Source organism: Vulpes vulpes, chromosome 7 (genome assembly GCF_048418805.1).
Source record: "Vulpes vulpes isolate BD-2025 chromosome 7, VulVul3, whole genome shotgun sequence".
In the NCBI taxonomy this organism is placed as follows: Eukaryota; Metazoa; Chordata; class Mammalia; order Carnivora; family Canidae; genus Vulpes; species Vulpes vulpes.
In genome coordinates this window covers 92,615,374-92,637,733 of record NC_132786.1, presented here as the reverse complement: position 1 = coordinate 92,637,733, position 22,360 = coordinate 92,615,374, and the positions used below count along the sequence as shown (strand labels likewise).

At 39.6% G+C, this 22,360-nt stretch overlaps 1 protein-coding gene across 4 annotated transcripts; it reads right to left on the bottom strand.

The window, feature by feature from the left end:
• Positions 1-2,240: 2,240 nt before the first annotated feature.
• ARL4A (ARF like GTPase 4A) lies at positions 2,241-5,861 on the bottom strand. Of its 4 annotated transcripts, none has more exons than XM_026003864.2 (2): positions 5,727-5,861; positions 2,241-4,584 (listed from the first exon to the last, which is right to left on the bottom strand). In XM_026003864.2, the coding sequence occupies exon 2, from the start codon at positions 4,493-4,495 to the stop codon at positions 3,893-3,895; it is 603 nt and encodes a 200-aa protein (XP_025859649.1). In that variant the 5' UTR covers positions 4,496-4,584; positions 5,727-5,861; the 3' UTR covers positions 2,241-3,892. The 4 variants fall into 4 exon arrangements, with proteins under 4 accessions (XP_025859649.1, XP_025859651.1, XP_025859647.1 ...); XM_026003866.2 differs by having other exon boundaries at positions 2,241-4,581; positions 5,727-5,858; XM_026003862.2 differs by lacking the exon at positions 5,727-5,861 and adding an exon at positions 5,036-5,476.
• Between the last annotated feature and the right edge of the window lie 16,499 nt (positions 5,862-22,360).

The window sequence follows — 22,360 nt, the reverse complement described above, 5'->3', positions numbered from 1 at the left end:
ATTAAACTCAAACAGTAGGCATATGCCTCAGTTTACTAGTGAAGAAACTAAGGCTGAGGGCAAATAAATTGTCCAAAATGAAAGTAGTGCATGGTGGATCTAACGTCCAAATCTAAATTTCCATAGCCATTATCAACTGCCTCTCAACACCTACTAATCCATACCAGTTAACAATAATAGCTACCATTTATTGAGTTGTGAATTGGTGAGGCACTAAGTAGTTTACATAATTTCACCCAATCCTCTCAAAATTCCATGTGACAGTCTTCATTTTCCCAAGAGGGCATTCACATCATGAGAGGTTTCAAAGTACATGCCAAAAGGTCACAAGTGAATAGTGAGAGAGTCAGGATTTGAATCCAAATCTCCTGTTGTTTTTTGGTAAAAACACTAAACTTTTAGGCACACTTGTCCTCCTAAACTAGCTTTCCATGTAGCTATTCCTGTGTTTTTAACTTGCATACGGAGAATTTAATACATACTTCAGCTGTGGTTTGAGACTATTCTGATTATCATGTTTTAATATTAACTTTATGATTATTAGTTTATCATGCTATATTTTTCATATTAAGTTTTTTTAAAGATTTATTTTATTTGAGAGAATGCACACTAGAGCAGGGTGGGGGGCAGGAGAAGGAGACGCTCTCAAACAGATTCCCCACTGAGCAGAGACCAATGGGGAATACAATCCTATATACAATCATGTGATCATGACCTAAGCTGAAACAAGAGTCAGACACCCAACTGAGCCACCCAGGCATCCCATTCATATTAAGCCTTAGATAACTCAATCTTCCGTAAAATTTGTAACTGAATCTGATCTCTAAATTAGGATGCCCTCACTCTACTTTTGGCTGATTCTTTTAAACTAAGTATATATTTAGTATTTCAAGTTTTTTGTGGTAAGATATACACAAAATTTACTATTTTAACTACTTTTGGATGCATAACTCAGTGGCATTAAGTACATTCACAATGTTATACAAGCATCACTACTATTCGTTTAAGAATCTTCTGCTAAATTTAAACCTTAAATGTAAAATTCCAACTTCAAATGATGGAATATTCAAAGTTCCAATTTGTATTACCTAAATGTTGACTGTTACATCACCAAAAGTTTTTTTAAAAATCAAATATTTTTTGTCTTTTGTTATCATTGAAGAAACTGTTGTATTTTTATTACTGATGAAATTCTTGTATTAACTAGAACCCTGAAACAGTCTACCAAAGACCTCCTTCCAGGTCACTATGAATTATTAATCAAACATGGTGTAGGTGTCAAATGCCTTGTACAAACAAAAACATTCTAAGTCTAGGTCTTTCCCTCTGTTGAGAAACCATCATGCTTTTACAGACTAGTAATTCCCTCTCTATATACACTTATTTTTACTAGTAATTTCACGTTTCAGCTTCCAAGGATTTATTCATTTCTCCATGATTCTTAGGGAACCTATGCTGGCTACATAAACTACACAACTATTTTCCCCAAGTGTCTATAATCCATTTAGGAATAACCCCAGACTTCTTTATATTTAACTTATCTTTGATAATAATTTGAATTTAGAGTTATCTGGTTCTTGATTAATGTTGGAAATTAAACCAAATCATCCTAAATATAAGAAAATATTTTAGAAATATACTTTGGAAAAGTCGTACCTTAATTAAAAACTAGATATAAAAACACTGCTAAAACTCTTCAGGATGTATTTTAGGAAGACTCCTTAGCAAAATGGAAAATATTACGACCAGTTTTGGAGTTGAAAATGTGTTTTATACATCAAAGCTAGTAGAGTGTACACACCATTTTCTTTGTTGTTATAGTTGTGTGCTAAATATGAAAACACTTAGCGTGGATTGGCTCATCAAATTCTTAGGCTACAAAATAAGGGTCGAACATTTAAACTTTCAAGAGAGAGTTAAAACAGTACTATTTCATACAGCAAGTATATAAAAAGTACAAGTGTGCTAAATATCTAAAACCATTCACTGATTTTGTTTTTTCAGCGAGCCTTATTAATCCATCACACATTTAGTGATTAGAGTATGTATCATGATTTCATTTAGTGAAAGTTAAAAAAAAAAAAAAAAAGAGTTCTTCCGGAAAACAGCCTTTGGTGCCTGTCAGACTTGAGGAAAACCCAACCTACTACGGGACTATGTAAACCCAGCTGTCAGTTGTTTTTGCACACCTAATTAAAAGCTTTACCAAATGGAAATACATTAAAACTCAAACACTGGTCTCCTAGTGCCTCCAGTAGTTTATTGGTAATTATCCACATTTTTATAAATATAAACATTCTAAGTGACTGTCACTAGTGCAGTACATTTAACAATGAAAGCTCCACAGGAAGCTACTTCGTTTTGTGTGTAACAAGAATCAAGGTTCCAAAAACTTTAACAGAACAAACCCTCAAAACAGAAACCCCAAATCAAAACAAAACCCTGCTAGCAAAGTGCAGTTCTTTTGGTTATCTTTAGAACAAACAGCTGTTGGCTATACACACAAAAATTATGCTGATTTGCTAATAATATATGACCACTGGAAGTAAGTCCTTGCTTATAGATAAGAATTAGGCAAAGGGTTGTCCTTTTAATTTACAGGGGCTTTTTGGATTCCAGGGTAAACGGCACCAGCGAATTTTCACAAAACATAGCTTTGCTACTTTCCCCTTCATTTTCTAGAATCATAATTCTTATCTGCAGTACTGCCTCATTTCTTCCTACCTTATAATCAGGACTGGACGGCCCACATAACACTGCTTAGATTGTAAACAAAAAATTAAAGCTCAGAGCACTTACAGGATATCTCTTACATTTTCACTCCACAGTGCATCAGGTGTTGACTATAAAGCTTCTGTTCCTCTCAAAACACTACAAAAATATATGAAACCACATTTGTGTTCAGCCAGCAAGGATCAATAAAACAAATATTTTACCACTGGAATTACCTTAGAAACTATGTATTGTAATTATGTCCTCTTGACTGAATCCCTCAATTGCTTTCTTCATAAATCCATACATATACCAAGCATACTCATTTATTAGTCTACATGCCCTAATTTACTATATAAAAGAATCAAGTAAATTATTTTAGGTTCTTCGAGTGAAAGTGCTTCTGATAATAAACTATTTCTGTAACAGCCCTAAATCCCCAAAAAGGAGTTTTAAACCTGACCATGGAGAAAGATGCATAGCTACTTCTAAAAAGTAAAAAACTACACACCGAAACATGCATTGTCAGGAAAACTAATCCATGCACTTGAATATGCCCCCAATATCTTATTTTTATTATTTCAAGTTAGACCAACTTAAACATTGTCTAGAATTAAGATATAGCATTACATCATTGGATTCCAGAAAATGTCAAAATTCATTTGGCCAAAACTTAAAAAAGCAAACACTTCTTCTTTATCCCTTACTGGTTGGACCAATGTGATCGATATAACTGTATATATATTAATCTATCTTAACATTTCCATTCATTAGCATTTTATCTTAACATACAAAGCCTTATATGCTATTTCCTCGTAAAGGCTTCCCCCCACAAGATGTAAGGACAAAACACTAGGCAGACATTCTTCAAAGTTTTATTTCACTAACTTCAGGTCAAATTTCCACAACTGTTTTCTGGTCAATAAACTATCCATGCTTGGCTTCCCAGAATGGTAGTACCAAAAGCTTTGTGGGGTAGGGAGAAGAGACCATTTTAAGAAGCACTGCATTTACTCATTTTCCACAAGGCAAAAGAGTTGGGCATCGGATTGTTCAACAAAACAAAGCTTTATCAGCATCCAGGAGGGCAGGCGGGCAAACCAGGCTGTAGACACTCTTCCATTTGTCAACATCAGACCAGAGAAAACCTACTCCACACGGATATAAAAAGGATCACCATTCATCTTTTCTTTTTCTGTTGCCGCAACATTTTTCTTCTTTTAATTATCATATCATGTAGTTTCTCAAGTCCTTCCTTTAGTCCATCTCCTATGATTGCACAGGTGGGCTGTAAATGCCAGGGAGTTGATGAGCTCAGTTCACCCATTGCTAACAATTTCTCAATTTCTGACAGAGACAGTGAGTTCCTCAGGTCCTGTTTGTTAGCAACGATAAGTACAGGGACTCCCTGATTTTCTGATATCCTGGTTATTTTATGAAGTTCAGTTTTGGCTTCTTCCATTCTTTCAACATCAACAGAGTCCACAACAAACACGATGCCATCTGTGCATCTGGTATAGGACTTCCACAGTGGCCTTAGCTTCTCCTGGCCACCTACATCCCAGAAGTGAAAAGTGACTGTTTTGGAATTTCCCAAGGTTACCTTAATTTTTTCAGTGTTAAATCCTTTGGTAGGTACAGTATTTACAAATTCATTGAACTGCAGCCTGTATAATACAGTTGTCTTTCCGGCACAGTCCAAACCCAGAATAACAATGTGAAAGGACTGAAATGAAGGCAGGCTGGACAAGATAGAAGTCTGGTCTGACAGTCCATTCCCCATTTCCAGGTGCAAGTAAGTGTTCCAAACTGAAATGCTTTCTTCTTACCGCTTTACAACTTCTCCTCCTAGGGGATCCGGCTACCAGACTGCTGAGGGGGGAAAAAAAGTGAGTAAGTTATTCTGGTAGAGAAATAACGTACTAGACAACTGTTTTTTCTCTCTCTCTGCTTAGACGAGCAAGACGAGGAGCTTGAAAAAATAAAACTTGCTTCAGCAAACAAACCACATGAGATATGAAACGTACGCAAACCAAGGCATCTGACAGAACAATTCTTGTGATTGCAATTCTTTCAACGATTCAAGAAAATTGCAGAAACACGCACTTGTCTACTCCCCTGGGTTCCCAGATCTCAAAGACCTCATTCCGATGACAACCGAGTCACCAGCATATGGTCCAGGCACAGAAGTGCCTCTTGGGGCAGAAAACCCCTAACGCATAATCAATCCTATCTTGGGGAATCTAATTTCCACGTGCTTAAGAGCCCACCCAAGGTCACTATCGTTCCCCCCTGCACCACCACATTAGTACAATGCGCTCACCTCCGCAACTGGAGTCTGGGTCCAAATGAGAAGGCATTTGGTAGGCGTTTTTTTACGCGGGGTTTTGCGGGGAGACGCACCTCACGTCCGCCCAGCTCAGCTCTCCGCGCAGCTCTGGCAGTTGCAGCGCCAGAACCCGGAGATCCACGCTGGCCACGCCCACCCCTCACGGCCCACCCACGAGCCCGAATGCCATTGGCCAGCCGCGACGGCGCGTCCACCAGAAGCCCGCCCCAGCGCCCCAATTGGCTAGAGCAACTGCCGCTCCGGCGCGGCCGAGCTGGGTTCTCTCCCGGTCCACCGGCACCACCTGTTGCCCTTAAGTTAGAAAACAAGGCGCCCGGGGAGGGAGCCGAGTGGCCCCTGCAGGTGAGGCGGCGCCGGGCCGGTCGGTCGGGTCGCCGCCAGCGCGCTCGCTCCGCCCGCCCGCCCCGCGCACCTGCTGCGCGGCCCGCGGACGCCGCGCCGCGGCTCTCACATCCGGGGCCCGCGGTCACCGCCGGCGCCTTAACCCTTTGTCCGCTGGCCCGGGTGCTCGCTGCGGCCACGCCGGCCGCCAGACGTGAATGACCGGCTGTGCGGCCCCCCCGGGGCAGGCCCACCGTCCCCGCAGCCAGACCCGTCGCCTCCGCCCCCCGCCCCGGGCCGGCAGGGCGTGGCCACCGCAGCCGCCTGCCCCTCTGCGGCTCACCTGAGTCACAGCCCCTCCTCGTCGGGAGCCGACGTCGCTCACAGCCGCTCAGGAGCGCGCTGACACCCGCCGGGAGGCAGCAGGGAGGCCCGGTCGGTGGCCCGGGATGAGACGCAGCTCCTAGGGGCGCCGGGCGGGCGCCGCGCGCCAGGCCGCCTAACGGTGCTCGGCCGAGGGCTCCCCGCGCCAGCCGCGGCCCCGCCCCCGAGGAGCGCTCGCCCGGGCGCTGGCCAGTGGGGGGCGCGCGGGAGCCGGGTCTCCTAGCAACGCCAAAACAAGGTCACGTTCGAACTGGCCGGGGGGCGGGGCGGGGCGGGGCGGGGCTTCCGGCGTCAGCCTCGCAGCGCCTGCAGCCTCGCAGCGCCTGCAGCCTCGCACGCTCCTCCGGCCCCGCGGGCTCCCCACCCTGCACTGCCTGCCCCAGGGCGCCTCCCGGTGACCTCGGGGCGGGGGCCGGTGACGTAGGGGCAGATCTCAGAAGACACCAGACGGGGCGGGCCCCTTATATAACGGGGTGACGTGGGCGTGTCTCGGTAGCTGCCCGGAGCGCCTGGGCCAGACCAGCGTCTGGAGCTCACCTTCCTTTTGCAAAGCAAATAAATTCTCTCTCTCTCTCTCTCTCTCTCTCTCTCTCTCTCTCTCTCTCTCTCTCTCTCTCGATCCGAGCAACATCCCTGTGAGGTAGAAATATCCTGGTTTTGCAGATGAGGAAATAAACTGGAAGATTAAAGAGCTGAGTCTCTTGACCCAAAGAAAATAAATGGTGTGTCCCTGGAATTTAAAAGTCTGCTAGTCATTAAATGCTTAACGCTTCCCAATGTATAATTCTGACCTTAAATGTCAGTTGCGTGCTTGACCCATAAATCTGCAAATACTGAACACTTAACAGGCAGTAGGCACAATTCTATGTGCCTGGGGATAGAACGGTGAGCAAATCAGACCTTGTCTTTGCTCTCGTGAAATACAGGTCTCACGGACAAAAAGGAAGTAACCAAGTTGCTGCATGAATAATTTAATTAAAAACGTGATCAGTGATCATTTCAGGGTACTTAAGACAACATCGGAGGAGGGGTAAATGGGAAAGTGTCAGTCGACAAACATCTTTTTGGTGGGGGCTGTAAGAGATTGGAACTTGGAGGAATTTACATGGTGCACTTTAAGGAAACATTGCACTTTTTTTTTTTTTAATATTTATTTTAGGGAGGGAGAGGGAGAGAGTCTCAAGCAAGCAAAAACTGGGAGCCAGAGGAGGGCCTTGATCTTACCACCCTAAGATCAGGGCCCTGAGATCACCACCTGAGACAAAATCAAAGAGTCCGATGCTTAACTAAACCACCCAGGCACCCCAAACATTGCACTTTTTAAATGTAGATTGAAGTTAACTCAAGAAAATTTTTTTATTTCTCTTAACACCATTATTGCTAGTGATGTTTATTGCCTTTACGACTACCATAGAAACAGTACTCATCTTACTAGGTTTTAAAAAATAAACATAAAACTTTAGGACTAAGCGCAGTGTGTATTTTCGAGACAGCAACACCAATTTTGAAAATAAAGCCAGAAGTCTCAAATAGCATATTCTATCAAGTCATTCAATCTAGTATAAGCTATAGCTTGCTGTATTAGTTATAATTGTGGACTTCTTTGGCCATTTATAGTAATGAACAAGTAAGGGATACAGGGCTTCATGCAATGACTCATTTCCTCTTCTTAGAAATTTAACAAGTATTCCTTATTGAACTGGAAAAAATTGCAAATTGTCATTACATGAAGAATTAAGAACCAGAGTCCATAACAGCCTTCTGTTTACAATAGTTTACAATCAAGTAGGCCCTTCTGATATTAGTTGCGAGGATGCATATTTGTATAGTTTTCCCTGCAGCAAAACGGAGGAGATAGGAAAATACTGAGGGCTTCTACCCTTGCAGAATCCCCTTCACTGAACTGCACTTAATGCTATAACCTAGGCTTATAATTAATATGGGGGTTGGCAAACTAAAGCCTGTGTGCATGCGGCCACATCGGGAGATAAGCATGGCTTTTACATGTTTAAAGGGGTACAACAGAGAAGATAAAGCTATACAATAGATGCTGTCTGTGGCCTCCAAAACCTAGAATATTTGCTCTTCAGCTCTTTATAGAAAAATGATACTCCTCCTCTAGAATAACAACCACACAAAAACTGCAACAAATGATATAAAAGTGATGAAATTCCTGGAATACACTGTCTACTTAGTTGCACAGTCTTCCTATAGAAGACAAGTTCAGATATTTTGATGCTATTCTAGGAAAATGTTCCCTTTAAGTTGTAGTTCATAGGCTATGTGCTGAGATACTCTGGGGTGCCTCAGAACTCATGGGGATTCTATGGGATATTTTAACTTTTTTGAGGGAAACACAGTGCCATCTGTTGGATTCTCTTAACCATTGTAACTATTGTCTGGCTCTATCTATTTAAATAGAATACTGGGATATTTCTTCTGGCCTGAGGCACCATGAAAAAATTATTTAGACACTACAGGCTCTGTGAACCTCTGCCTTTAGTTATGGTTTTCCAAACTTTGCTAATAATGAGCATCTGGTAGTGCTTGTAAAAATATACATTCCCGGTCTCCATCACAGACCTGCTAAATCCAAATCATTTGGGGAGGGGTTGGTGATCTGTATCCAACAAGAATTCCAGGTAATTAATGATTAGATATTTTGAAGAAATACTGATCTTAAGAAATTGATAAGGTTTCTCCTTTTAAATACTACAACTGAGTAATTTACCTTGTTTCTCCTTTTTGAATACCAGGACCCAGATACAATCTGACGCCAATAGCATTTTTCCTCTCTCCCATAATCTGATTTTCTATTATATGCTTAAATTAAGTAGTCACACACCGTAGCTAATGTCCTGCATGACCTTTGCTAATCCTTACTTTTATATACTGTTTTCTAGGATACCTCACTTCATTTGCTTCGGTAGGTACTTACTGGAATCTCTCAAGTTGGAGAGTCTGTGTAAACAGAAGGCATGGACTATGCTGGAAAGAATTGGTTCAGCGGAGACAACAGATACATAGCACATAATTACTATGATATACAATAGGACTTCTGAGTGGTAAAATAGAAATTATTATCAAGTCCTATGCTTGTACAAACTATCTGACAGAGTCAGGGTGGCTTAATAGAAAAAGATGTAATTTTAAAGCTGAATATTAAAAGAATTCAACACCAAACTGATGTAGGGGAGTAGAATTTCAGGTGGAAGCAACAGTATGCAGAGAATGGAAGCATAAAGTTTATGACATGTTCAAACACATCCAAAAATAGGAGATTACAATTTTCCATGGGGAAAAAATATTTGATAGGGAAATTTTAATACCCACACTCAATACTAGATAGATCATCCAGGCAGAAAAATCAATGAGGAAACAGCTTTCAAACAACACTATGGAACAAATGGACCTAACAGACACATACAGAAGCAGAATATACATTCTTCTCAAACCCACGGGGAACATTATCCAAGATAGATAATAATGTTAGACCACAAAACAAGTCTCAATAAATTCAGGAAGATTGAGAGTACATCAAGTATATTTTCTGACCCCAATGGCATGAAACTAGAAGTCACTAACAGGAGGAAAATTGGAAAAATTTCAAATACATGGAAATTAAATAACATATTCTTGAACAATCAATAGATCAAAGAAGAAGTCAAAAGAGAAAAGGAATATCATGAGAAATGAAAATGAAACACAGCATAAGAAAACTTATCAGTTGCAGCAAAAGCAATTTTAAGAGCAAAGTTTAGAGCTATAAATATCTACATTAAGAAAAAATAAAGATGTCAAATAAGCATCATTAATACCTCAAGCCTGGTTCAAAGTATGCAAACCAATAAATGTGATTCACCACATTAATAGAATGAAGGTTATAAATCATATGATCACCTCAAAAGATTCAGAAAAAGCATTTGAAAAAAATTAACATTTTATGATAAAAACCCTCAGTAAATTATGTATAAAAAAATGTATCTCAGTATAATACAGGCCATATATGTAGCCCACAGCTGCATCATACCCAATGTGAAAGATTGAAAGCTTTTCCTCTTAGACCACTTTCACCATTCTTGCTTAATGTAGCACTGGAAGTTCTAGCCAGAGTAATTAGGCAAGAAAATGAAATATAAGGCATCTAAATCAGAAAAGAAGAAGGAAAATTGTCCCTGTAGATATGATCTTATATATAGAAAACACTAAAGACTCCACAAAAAAACTGTACCAACTAATAAACTCAATAAAGTTGCAAGATAGAAAATCAACACACAAAAATCTGATGTGTATTTATACACTAACAAGCTAAAAAACTAAACAAAATAAAACAATCCCACTTACAATAACATTAAAATGAATAGAATATGTAGGAATAAATTCAATTAAGAAGATAAAAGATCTGTTCACTGAAAATAGAACACTGATGAAAGAAATTGAAGAAGACACAAATAAATGAAAAGATATTGTGTGTTCATAGATTTGAAGAATTAATATTGTTAAACTGTCCACACTAACCAAAGCAATCTATAGATTGAACGCAATTTCTCTCCAAATTCTAATGGCATTTTTCAAAGAAATACTAAAAATTATCCTAAAATCCATATGAAATCACAAGAAACCCCAAATAATGAAAGCAATCTTGAAAAAGAACAAAGGGTCACACTTTGTGTTTTCAAAATATATTTAAAAACCATAGAAATGGAAACAGTTTGGCTCTGCCATAAAAACAGAAAATGGAGTAGAACTGAGATCCCAGAAATCACCATGTATATATGGTCAACTGATTTATGACAAAGGAGTCAAGAAACTCAATAGGAAAAGGATAGTCTCTTCAACAGAAGAGGATTAGAAAACTGGATATTCATATGCTTAAGAACAAATTAGACTCTTATCTTTAAAATACTTTAAAAGACTTATCTTTATCAGTTGAAGTCATGATATATTTCTATAGAAGAAAATATAACAAAGAAGCTCCTCGACATTGGACTTGGCAATGATTTTTTGGATATGACACCAAAAGCACAAGAAATAAAAACAAAAATCGATAAGTGAGACTACATCAAACTAAAAAGCTTCTGCACAGGGGCACTGGGGTGGCTTAGTTGGTTAAGCATTCAACTCTTGATTTCTTCTCAGGTCATGATCTCAGGGTTGTGAGATTGGGCCCCTCATCAAACTCCATGCTGGGTGTGAAGCCTGCTTGGGATTCTCTCTCTCCCTTGCCCATGGCCCCTCTCCTCTCTCAAAAAATATAAATCAATCAATTAAACAAACAAAAGGCTCCTGCACTGCAAAAGAAATAATCAACAAAATTAAAAGATAGGCTATGGAATAAAAGAAGATATTTGCCAACTATCTATATGATAATGGATAGATATGGGGTTACCTAAATACCTAAAATATGTAAGGAATTCATACGACTCAATAACCAAAAAGCCAAAAATAAAACAATATAAACATAATCCAATCAAAATGGACAAAGGACCTGAATAGACATTTTTCCAAAAGCATATTAATGACTGGCTGATACACCAAAAGGTGTTCAACATCACTAATCATCAGGCAAATGTGAATCAAAACCACAATGAGATATCTATATGATAATGGATAGATATGGGGTTACCTAAATACCTAAAATATGTAAGGAATTCATACGACTCAATAACCAAAAAGCCAAAAATAAAACAATATAAACATAATCCAATCAAAATGGACAAAGGACCTGAATAGACATTTTTCCAAAAGCATATTAATGACCGGCTGATACACCAAAAGGTGTTCAACATCACTAATCATCAGGCAAATGTGAATCAAAACCACAATGAGATATCATTTTGCACCTGTTAGAATGACTGTCATGAAGACAACAGATGACCTGTTGGTGAGGATGTGGAGAAAAGGGACCCTTGTGCACCACTGCTGAGAATGTAAATTGGTGCAGCCACTGTGGAAAACGTTATGGAGGTGCCTCAAAAAATTAAAAATAAAACTGTGATGTGATCCAGAAATAAAATGAAATCACTATCTTGAAGAAATAATCTGCACCCCTATGTTTATTGCAAAATTATTCGCAATACTAAGACATGGAAACAACCTGTGTCAATTGATGAATGAATAAAGAAAATGTGCTATATGTACACAATTGAATATTTTTTGGCCATAAAAAAGAAGGAAATTCTGCCATTTGCAATCTGAATGACTTGGAGTATAAAATGCTAAGTGAAATAAATCAGAGAAAGAAAAATACTGTATGATATCACTTATGTGTGAATCTTAAAAAGTTGAACCACAGAAGCAGAGGGTAGAATGATGATTGCCAAGGGTTGGCAGGAAGGAAAAATAGGGAGATATTGATCAAGGGTACAAACTTCCAGTTTAGGTTCTGAGGATCTAATTAATGTACAGCATGGCTTCCGTAGTTAACAATACTGTATTGTTACTTGAAAGTAACTAGGAGAGTAGATCTGAAATGTTATCACCACACACACGCACATACACACAAGTGTGACAGATATTTTAGATAACCTTATTGTAGTATTTCACAATATTTCAAACCATCACATTGTACACATTAAACTTATACAGTGTTACCTCTCAGTTATATCTCAATAAAACTGGGGGGAGAGGGGGAGATGTGCCAGCAAAATGATAGATTTTCCCAAGCCCCAAATGATAGAATAAAAATGCTTGCATTTTATGTTTCTAAATCTGTTAATATCACTCATGTTATGGTAAATTATTCATGTTTCATAACCTCATAGAAAGGTTTTTTTCTGAGCTACACTCCATTTTAAATGGTCTCTTGTACTCCTCTGCCAAAGACCCAGCATGTTCGAAACTTAATTATCACTTCATTATCACTCTTGTTGAAACATGGCCCTGCTCTTTTAGTCCTTGTTTTGGCTGATGGTAGTTCACTTAATAGCCCCAAGTAGAATTGCAGAGCCATTTTAAAAATTCTCCGATGTCCCACTTAAAATTAGCCACCAATGTCTCTTTAATCCATTTCTTTCTTTACATTCTATTTCCAGTACTTACATCTGGTTTTCATAATGTCTCTCCTAAACTAGTTAATTTACCTCCTAACTGATTTTTCAGTTAATAGGCAGTGGCGCTGGGATTTGTCCCCTACGTCTGGCACCAGTGTCTGTTTTCTTCTTCATTATACTCTAGGGAGGCCACAATTTAAGCTAACTCACTTTGATCCACTATAGCATAAACCCAAAGTACAATTTGACAAGACTTTAAAAAGAAAACGTCAGAAGGGAAGTACAATCCCAAATTACATAGAATGACCCCTAGATAAGAATTCACCAGGTCCACAGGTCCAAAACCCTCTCCATGAACTTCTTTTACCGGCAGGTTCAAGGACTACCTTCACCTGGTTTCAAGTCACAGGACAGTTCGTCCCTTCCTCAGAGAGGGCTGTCACATGCCTCTGGATACCTCGTCATGCCCAGCTGCCAAAATACACACTGGTGGAGGGATTCATGCCACACCAAACAAGGTCTACTTTCTATGTCCCTATTTCCTGGCCTTGGACGTGCCTCTTCAGGCATGCTTGACAGTGAGAATGTCCAGTCTAACAGGATCCCAGTAAGACTATCACATCAGAACAGAAGAGTCCCGATTCTTCTTGTTTTAACAAGCACGGTACGTTGGGGCACCTGGTTGGCTCAGTTGGTTAAGTGTCTACCTTTAGCTCAGGTCATGGTCCCAGGTCCTGAGACTGAGCCTTGTGGTGGACCACCTACTCGTTGCGGAGTCTGCTTTTCCCTCTCCCTCTTTCTCTCCACCCCCCTCACCCATGTTCTCCCTCAAATAAATAAATAAAATATTAAAAAACAACAACAAGTGCTGTGTGTTATATTTGATTTCAATAGTCCAGTCTTATCCTGTCCTTCCGTTTCTATCTTCTAACATGAATATTGTCATCTTCCCCATCACATTCATGTCCTCTTGCTGGAATGCTCCAAAGCTCAGTCTTTGGATCTTTATTCTCTCTCCTTAAGCAATCTCATCTAGGACCAGGACTTTAAATACCTTTACTCCCCCATATTTGTTTCCAACCTGGACCTATTCCCTGAATTCCACAACTGAGAATATAAACATCAGAAACAATTCCTAAACCTCCTTTTCCCCATCCTATATATTAGCACTCAATTTACCTACTTGCTCAGAACAAGAACCTGGGAGTCATCTTCATACACCACATCTAATCCATCCCACAGACACATACATCCAAACCAAATCACTTCTTACCACCCTACTGCTGCCTTACTACTCCACATTTCAGTCTATGTCCAGGGTGTCTCTGGTCCTCTCCGTGGTCTCTGTGCTTTTGAGGGAAAGTGGGAATGCTCTTCCCTCAGGCACAAATGTCAGCACCTAAAAGAGGCCTTCCCAAGCATCTCATCTAAAGTATCTACCCTGGGGCACCTGCATGGCTCAGTCGGTTAAAGTGTCAGACTTGGGGGCACCTGGGTGGCTCAGCAGTTGGGCGTCAGCCTTTGGTTCCGGTTGTGATCTCTGGGTCCTGGGATAGAGTCCTGCATCGGGCTCCCTGCAGGGAACCTGCTCCTCCCTCTGCCTATGTCTCTGCCTCTTTCTGTGTCTCTCATGGATAAATAAACAAAATCCTTTCAAAAAAAAAAAGTGTCAGACTTGATCTCAGGGTTGTGAGTTCAACCCCACTGTGGAGCCCACTTAAAAAAATAAAAAATTAAAAAATAAAGTATCTTCTCTGAGCAACCTCCCATCCTTCTCACCACTTTCTCTTACTCTGCTTTGTTTCTTCTTCCGAGAATTTGTATTTGTATGTGTACTCTGTCTACTTCCTTTTGCATTAAAAGTTCTAGGAGGCAAGCATAACATCAATGTCATGTGCCACTCTACCCCTCAGTGTCTATTGCGGTGTCTGGCACATAGTAGGAAGTCAGAATTTATTGAAGGAATGTTTCATATCCTAAGAATAATTGCTCAAACAGGAACCCAGTAATCTCCTTACAAACAAGTGACAATTTTATTTTATTTATTTTATTTTTTTTTACAAGTGATAATTTTAAAGATATATTTCTACACAGAGGGGAAAAAACAAAACAACTTGTACCTATTTATTACTAAACAGGCAGCAGATCCTATAGAAACAGCTTTGAAGGCTCCTGGGTGATTCAGTCTGTTAAGTGTCTGCCTTTGGCCCAGGTCATGATCTCAGGATCCTGGGATCCAGCCCCACACCGCACCGCACCCAGCTCCCTGCTCAGTCGGGAGCCTGCTTCTCCTTCTCCCTCTATCTCTCTTCCCCACCTCCCCACTTGTGCTCTCTGCTCTCACTCGTGCTCCCTCTCTCAAACAAATAAATACAATCTTTTAAAAAAGAGATAAACAGCTTTGAATGCACCATTATGACGAAATAGAATGTTTAGCTTCTCCGTGTAAAATATCTTCATTAGACTTAACAGTTATTTCCCTACTCCTAAGACCAGTCATCAGGGGCTGGCTGTTTTTTTATAACTAATGGACCCCTTCAGGTGGTTTCTCAGTCCTAAGAGTAAGGGGACCCAAAGTAGTGTTCAGATCTTTACAACTTTTGAGGCAGTAGCTAATTACAATTTTGAGAATGGTAATTTCCTCTACCTTCAAACCATCCGTGTTTCAAATATTTTAGCTCAAGTGTCAGCCAGGCTTCTATTTTCAGCTTTTCCATTTCTTTGTTCTTACCCAATATTTGCTTCTTTGCTTTGTTAGTGGTAGTTAACCTGTGGTGAGGGTGGGAGAACAGTTACCAGAGTGTACTCGATTAACACTGTCACACTGTTCCTCAGAGATAAGGAGTAAAAACATTATTACCAAGAGTCGAGAATGGGCAGGAATTCCCCTTTTCAATTTTTCAAAATGTATCTTTATACTTTTAATGTCCAGGATTCATATGTGCCTGATATAAAACATGTAACAATCGCTCGTGAAATGATTGTTTAAAATAACTATATATAACTGAAGTGTTCCCTCTTTGTCAAAGACAGAATAAGCGATTAAATAACTGATTTCAAATTCTCTAAACTGAACATCTAGGGACACCTGGCTGGTTCCATCAGTAGAGCGTGTGACTCTTCATCTCAGGGTTGTGAGTTTGAGCCCCACATTTTTAAGTAGAGATTACTTAAAATAAAATCTTTAAAATAAAAAATAAAAAGAAATAAACTGAGCATCTATATAGTTAGTGAAGAAAATTAGATATTACCCCAAATAGCATTGATATTATAGTACTTCAGGGTGTTTTAATTAAGACAAAACAACATTCTAACATCTAACCAAACAGTATGTAGTCGAAATATTGCCTCAAATAGTCTCCCAATTATTAAAAAAATCCTAGCAGTTTGAGGTATCCATAAATGAGCTTTATGAATATACATAAATATATTAGTTTTCTTTATGAGAAACCACCTCGTAAGTAATTTTATTGGGACAATTTAGAAAAACTATGGCCTAATATCCTATGGAAAATGAGAAGAGAAAAGCTCAGTTACATTACTCTTGAGCCCATTTTATTTGTTTGTTAATTCACTTGCTTAAACACAAATTCCACAAAGATTTTTTTAGAGCAGTACCCTAGTATTGAAACAGATATTTAGAAAACCACAAGTTGATCTTTGTCCTAATGCATGTATGTGTGTGTGTGTGTGTGTGTGTGTGTATAATGGCATTAGAGTAGTTGACCCGATGAGGCTCTGGAAGGAAGACAAAGTTAAGTCAAGTAATCAAATATGATGTACAAATTCTGAGGAAGGAATAACTAATTTATGATGTTAAGTAATATAATAAACTACTTTTTCATTGTCTTACATTTAGTATTTAAGGGCAGCTTGAAGTTTGGTTTATTTTAAAATCATAAGTCAAGTAGAATCTTCGCTTCCTTTCTATGAGTTCTCATGTACCAATGAAAACCAAATGCTTCACTGGGAACTTTGTTCTTGACAGATGAAAAGAAAAGATTATTTAAGAGAAAAAGAGGACAATTAAAGTACATCATCTCTCACTGAATAAATAATATATTTTTGTTGCCTATGGAAAATATTACAAAACCTAGATGAGCTTTCTGTTGTGATGCAGAAGTTATAATTAAAGCTTAACCCCAAATACAAAAACCCTTCTAAACTTTATTTTATTTTAAATTTCTACTCCTTATTTTGGTTTACATTCCAGTTTACATCGAGGAAATCTCTGAGCACATCTGACATGCATATTGAATGTTTCGGTGCTACCAAATGTATGACATCAGTTAATGTACTTTGATGCTTGTGTTGCTGAGCATCGAAAGCTTTATTAGGGTTAAAAATATATGATTCAGAGCTATACATAATGCTGTGAAAATATCTGAAGACAAGGACTTACCTTCAATCAGGAAGAGCAGGTTTACATCACTGAAAAGATGTTGTTCAAGCTGAGTCTCCAAGAAAGCTTTGAGCACTGCATGTGCTAGGGGAAGGCAGGACAAAGGACAGGCCAGGAGGAGGAGCTGCATTCCCAGAAGAAGGAACAGCATAAGCAAAAGCACCGGAGAAAATTAGGGTGTGCTCCAACTAAATAACAAGTAATTTGTCAATGAATGAGAATGAAGGCTCTGTGACGTGAGGCTGATTCAGAAAGGGGGAAAAATTGACCCTGATAGTGAAGAGTCTTGAGTATCTTGGTAATGAAGTTGGATTTCAGCCATTGATGACTCCTTAGTATTATCACCCCAGCCTAAGTTAGTTCTAAAGTCTACACACAGGACTTAGTAGAGAGCCTGACCAGAGGAGTAACTCCTTAAAAATAAGTGATATTGTTCTATTTCTTGATAGTGGTTAAAAAGATGTGTTCACTTTCTTATAGGTTACCAAGCTGCATACTTAGGATTTCTGTGCATTTTTGTTTGTTTGCATTTATTTCATGTTTTTTTTTTTAAGTAAGGATAAAAAAGAAAAAGAAGTTTAAGATGTTACAAAAGAATGATCTTGGACTGGGGCTGAACAAACTTTTGTTTTTTGTTTTTTTTTTTTGAACAAACTTTTGGATGCAATGATCACTTCCCAAAAATTACTTGCCATGTGAAAGGTCATTGAGGATCTCTCAGAGAATAGTTTCAGTAGAAGTGGGGAAAAAAAATAACAACTACTCAATTAAGTGTCAATAAAACAACTCTAGGTATTACTAAAGAAATAGATTAAGTTTTAGTGTAGACAAAAAAAATGGTATTCCCATAAATTACCTCTTCCCATCAGAAAGCAAAGTTAATATTTTAGCAAAATGAACCATGTTTACACTATAGATTTGAATACCCCACAAACACCTCTATGTATCCCTGAAGTTGTAATACTCCACTTTGTAGGGCTTTCGTTACTGTTTTTTTGGCTTGCTTTCTAACCCCATCTGCTACCCTTCCCTCATCCTCCCCTCCCCACCCCCATTCCTGTGCTTCATCCACAAGGAACTACTACTTCTCCAGGTATCCTAGCAAACCATGCTAATTCATGCCTTTGACCTTTGTATACGATGCCCAAAATGTCCCATGTCCATCCCCTTTCAAGGCCTGGACTGACCCTTGTTCTCTTGGAGGTAATGTACAAGGTTCCAGAGCATGCACCTTGGTGAGGCTTTTCTGTTTCCCAAGCAGAGTAAATCACTCTTTTCTTTGTGTTGGTTTCATGTACCTACCACTATTTAAGCACCATCACTTTGAAATTCTGTTTTCATGTCTAATTCTCCTGCTAGACTCTTTGATCTCCAATGCCTTGCGCAACACTGGTACAGAATTTATCACAGCAAGGTGATTTATTAGGCTGATTACTTTTTTAATCCAGTCACATCTGCCATGTAAAAGTTGCCAACTGCCTCTCTGCCTGGGAGTCGGTGTTAAGTCTCCTTGAGGCATATCTCCGGTTGTAAAGAAGCAGTTTAAATGCCCTTTTTAGTTAAATAAATGCAAGGCTATTAGGTAAAAATTGTCTAGGGAACAAGACAGAATAGGGCCCTTTTTTTTTGGTAAACAGTACTGCCATTCCAAACGGATTTGTTGGTTAGGAAAAGGTTCCTTGTTCTGAAACCAAGGAACTTCTTGGGTGGAAGAAGAATAAAAGACATGTAACTTACTGAAATTTCTTTTTTTTCTTTTCTTTTTTTTTTTTTTTTTTTAGATTAACATGGTCTCAAGCCAAGGCATAAAGCAGGGAGGGGCTTCAGGTGGGAACTTCTGTAAGAGAAGTGGGGGGAGGGTCTGCCCTGGGATCTCGATTCAGCAGCAGGGTTTGAACAGAGATGGGAGTAAGGCCTTGTTCTGATACACACCATGGATGAATGCAAACGTCCCTGCTCGTCCTGCCTTCCTAGCATGGTGGACTTCCTCTGGATGTAAGCTCACTCTTCCTCTATGTCAGAACTACTTCAGGCTTTGCAGATATCTCTACCAATAAGCACATTATGATAGTAGGTCTTGTCTGGAACAGCAACACTGCAGGACAGACCAAAACAAAGTGGGTGAAAAATAGGCCAATGGGAAACTGGTCATATTATCCTCAACCCCATCATCACAAAGTATTTAAAAGTAAGGCTTGCTCTTTAAGTTCCCATGGTTATGGGATCATTCAGGGAGAGAGGAGAGGCCCCAAAAGGAAGACTGTGGTCTTCCTGCTAACCCAATATTTGATTCTGAGCTGGTCTTATTTTGAAAAATAAGATTTGTGAGCTGACTTGTACCTTCCACTCTTGAGGTAGTTTCCACCAGCTACAGAATGAATAGTCCAGGATTTTTTTTTTTTTTTCAGGTGAAGACTGCCAGTTTCAGGTCTGTGTTTTGGGAAGATTACTCTGGCAAAAAAAAAAAAAAAAAAAAAAAGGTTAAGAATAGAGGGAGAACTAGTCAGGCAGATTAACCAGGTAAGACTTCTGCTTAGAGGTAATGGAAGTCCTAAATAAGATTAGTAATATGGAGATAATAATATGAAGAGTAGATTGACAGGTCCTACAAACAGATACAGGAGGCGAGAAAATGGTGTTGTATGGCTCTCACGTATTTAGACAGAGTAACGAGGAAAATGTTAGAACCATTAACAAAAGATAGGAAACACAAAGGTGTAATCGGCTTGGGAGAATTTAACCAGTCTGAAGCAAGAAGGCAGGCTTGGCGTGGTGGTGTCGCAAGTGTATGCACACAGCAGAGGGTAACACAGTCATCTTCAAAACTGTCATCAGAATCACCTGGTGGAAAAAAAAAGAATCACCTGGGTGAGGAGTATTTGTATAATCCAGAAATTTCTGTTACAGATGGAATTTTTAGATTATGGTTGGATTACATCATGATTGATTAAGCAGATAACACATTTTGCTTTCCTCACACTGCTACAAAATGCCCTTCATTATAATATGACCATGGGCAGAAAGTAGCAGGTAAAAATGATTTATTAATAGCAAGCATTAAAATAAAAGGTGTTTTCTTGCACAACAGCCACTTCATGTGGTTTTGTGCCTCCTAAATCAGTGATTTTTTAAAAGTGTAAGGCTTTTGAAAATACATTTTTAAAAAATGCATAAGGATTCCTGTGCTATTAAGAGTTCTGGAGGGGCAATATTCAGCAATTCTAGGTAAAAATCATGTCTGGATTTGCTTGATTTTATATCCGTTTTAAAGCCATACTCATTATCATTTTGTTTAAAAGGTGCAGGAAAATTTTTTCCATACGAGTAAAAATTATTAGATTCTAATTCTCTTGTTTAATTTTTTCATTGAAACATCTGCTTTACTACCACACTTTGTGATAATGCGTGGTCTCCTAGGAATACAACTCTAACGTATGGTCAAAAGATGTCCCAGTTTTCCCATCCAGATCCATCAAATCAGACTATGTCAGGCTAAGGTCTTACACCACTTTTAGAATCAGAAGTAGTTGGAAACCACTGACTGAAGCTGAGGACAGAAGTCGGTACAGAATAAATTTCCAGGGCTGCTGGCATTGGTGCAGGGTAGGTGTAATTACTAGAGACAAGGGGAGGACAGAAACTTGGAGGAAAGCCTGTGTTTTCACGTTCACAGAAATATCTAAAAGTTGCATTACTTGGCACAATTGGTCAACTGTCAGGAGAAGGTCAGAAGACGCGGTGCCAGAGGAGATGGGAGTCGGAAGAGGCGTGTTTGCTCTGGCAGGGGAGACTGCTCCTGCCTTCTGCATACAACCAGGCCGGGCCATATGAACACCGGGATGTTTGGGTGGGACTGAAGAGGGCGTGGGCAGGGGTCCAGCGGGGAGCTGCCACTGGCCCTCTTCATGGCATCAACCCTGCTAAGCGCTGGCGCACCGCCCTTCCTCATTAGAAGGGGCTCTAGGGCAGGCCCGGCCACCTGCTGCGCAGCCAGCCGCGGTCTACAGCGGAGCACAACCACGGGGCGAAAGGGCGCCCTCTGCAGGTGGTACCGTGCTAGGGGAAGACTCCAGCAACAGTTTTTATTTTTTTATTTTTATTTTTTTAATTAATTTTTATTGGTGTTCAATTTACCAACATACAGAAAAACACCCAGTGCTCATCCCGTCAAGTGTCCATCTCAGTGCCCGTCACCAGTTTTTAAAATCCTGCAAGTCCCACACCTGCCAACCCACAGGCCTTTAGAAAATATTCCGAGAGTGAATAAATTAGCCAATTCCGTGCTCCTTGGGGTCTTCGTACCTCATCTCCTCCTTGGCTTGTTTTTGGGGCATTGAATGAAGCTAGTCTATGCATGACACCAACAATGTTAGTTACAATAGTACTTTATTTTATATGATTTCATAACATAAAAAGAGTATTTCATCTATTTTTTTATTTTTTAAGATATAATTTATTTATTCACGAGAGACACACAGAGAGAGGCAGAGACACAGGCAGAGGGAGAAGCAGGCTCCCTGCGGGGAGCCCAATTGGGAACTCAATCCCAGGACCCCAGGATCACACCCTGAGCCAAAGGCAGACGCTCAACCACTGATCCCCAGGTATCCTAGTATTTTATTTATATATGACTACTTTTATTTGTCAACTTCCTAAAGAGCACAGAACTTCTTAACTACAAGCATTTTGGTTATAAGTAATTAGGATTTAAAAATTACTCCAAGCTCCTGACATTTCTGGCATAAAACAAGTAAACTGCAAAGATGCAGATGTCTGACCTATTGAAAAGAAAGGTAAAATTGTTGGCTATTTGTGAGTAATTTAATGAACAAACTGCTAAATTTGAAATCTGGTAAATCATTAACATTTTATAAATCTCAATTTGTTAAATATATGAAGACCAGTTATAGTCTACAAATTTATTTAAGAAGTGAGTTTTTCCCCATTCTTCAATTATCCTTGGAACTGCCTTCTAAGCAAGATCTGTGTGATTTGTCCCAATCTTATTAATGAAGAACCTGAGGTTCTGTGAGGCTAAGTGATTTATTTTCCAAGGGTCACTAAACTGTTTTCCTTTCTTTCTTTCTTTTTTTAGATTGATTGATTTATCTTAGAAAGCTTGCACGACCAGGGGGCCGTGCAAGGAAGGGCCAAGGGACAAGGAGAGAGGGAGAGAAGTGGACTCCCCAACTGAGCCCA

Excerpts from the sequence above, each read along its gene's own strand:
- ARL4A (XM_026003864.2), bottom strand. The coding sequence starts at position 4,495 with ATGGGGAATGGACTGTCAGACCAGACTTCTATCTTGTCCAGCCTGCCT.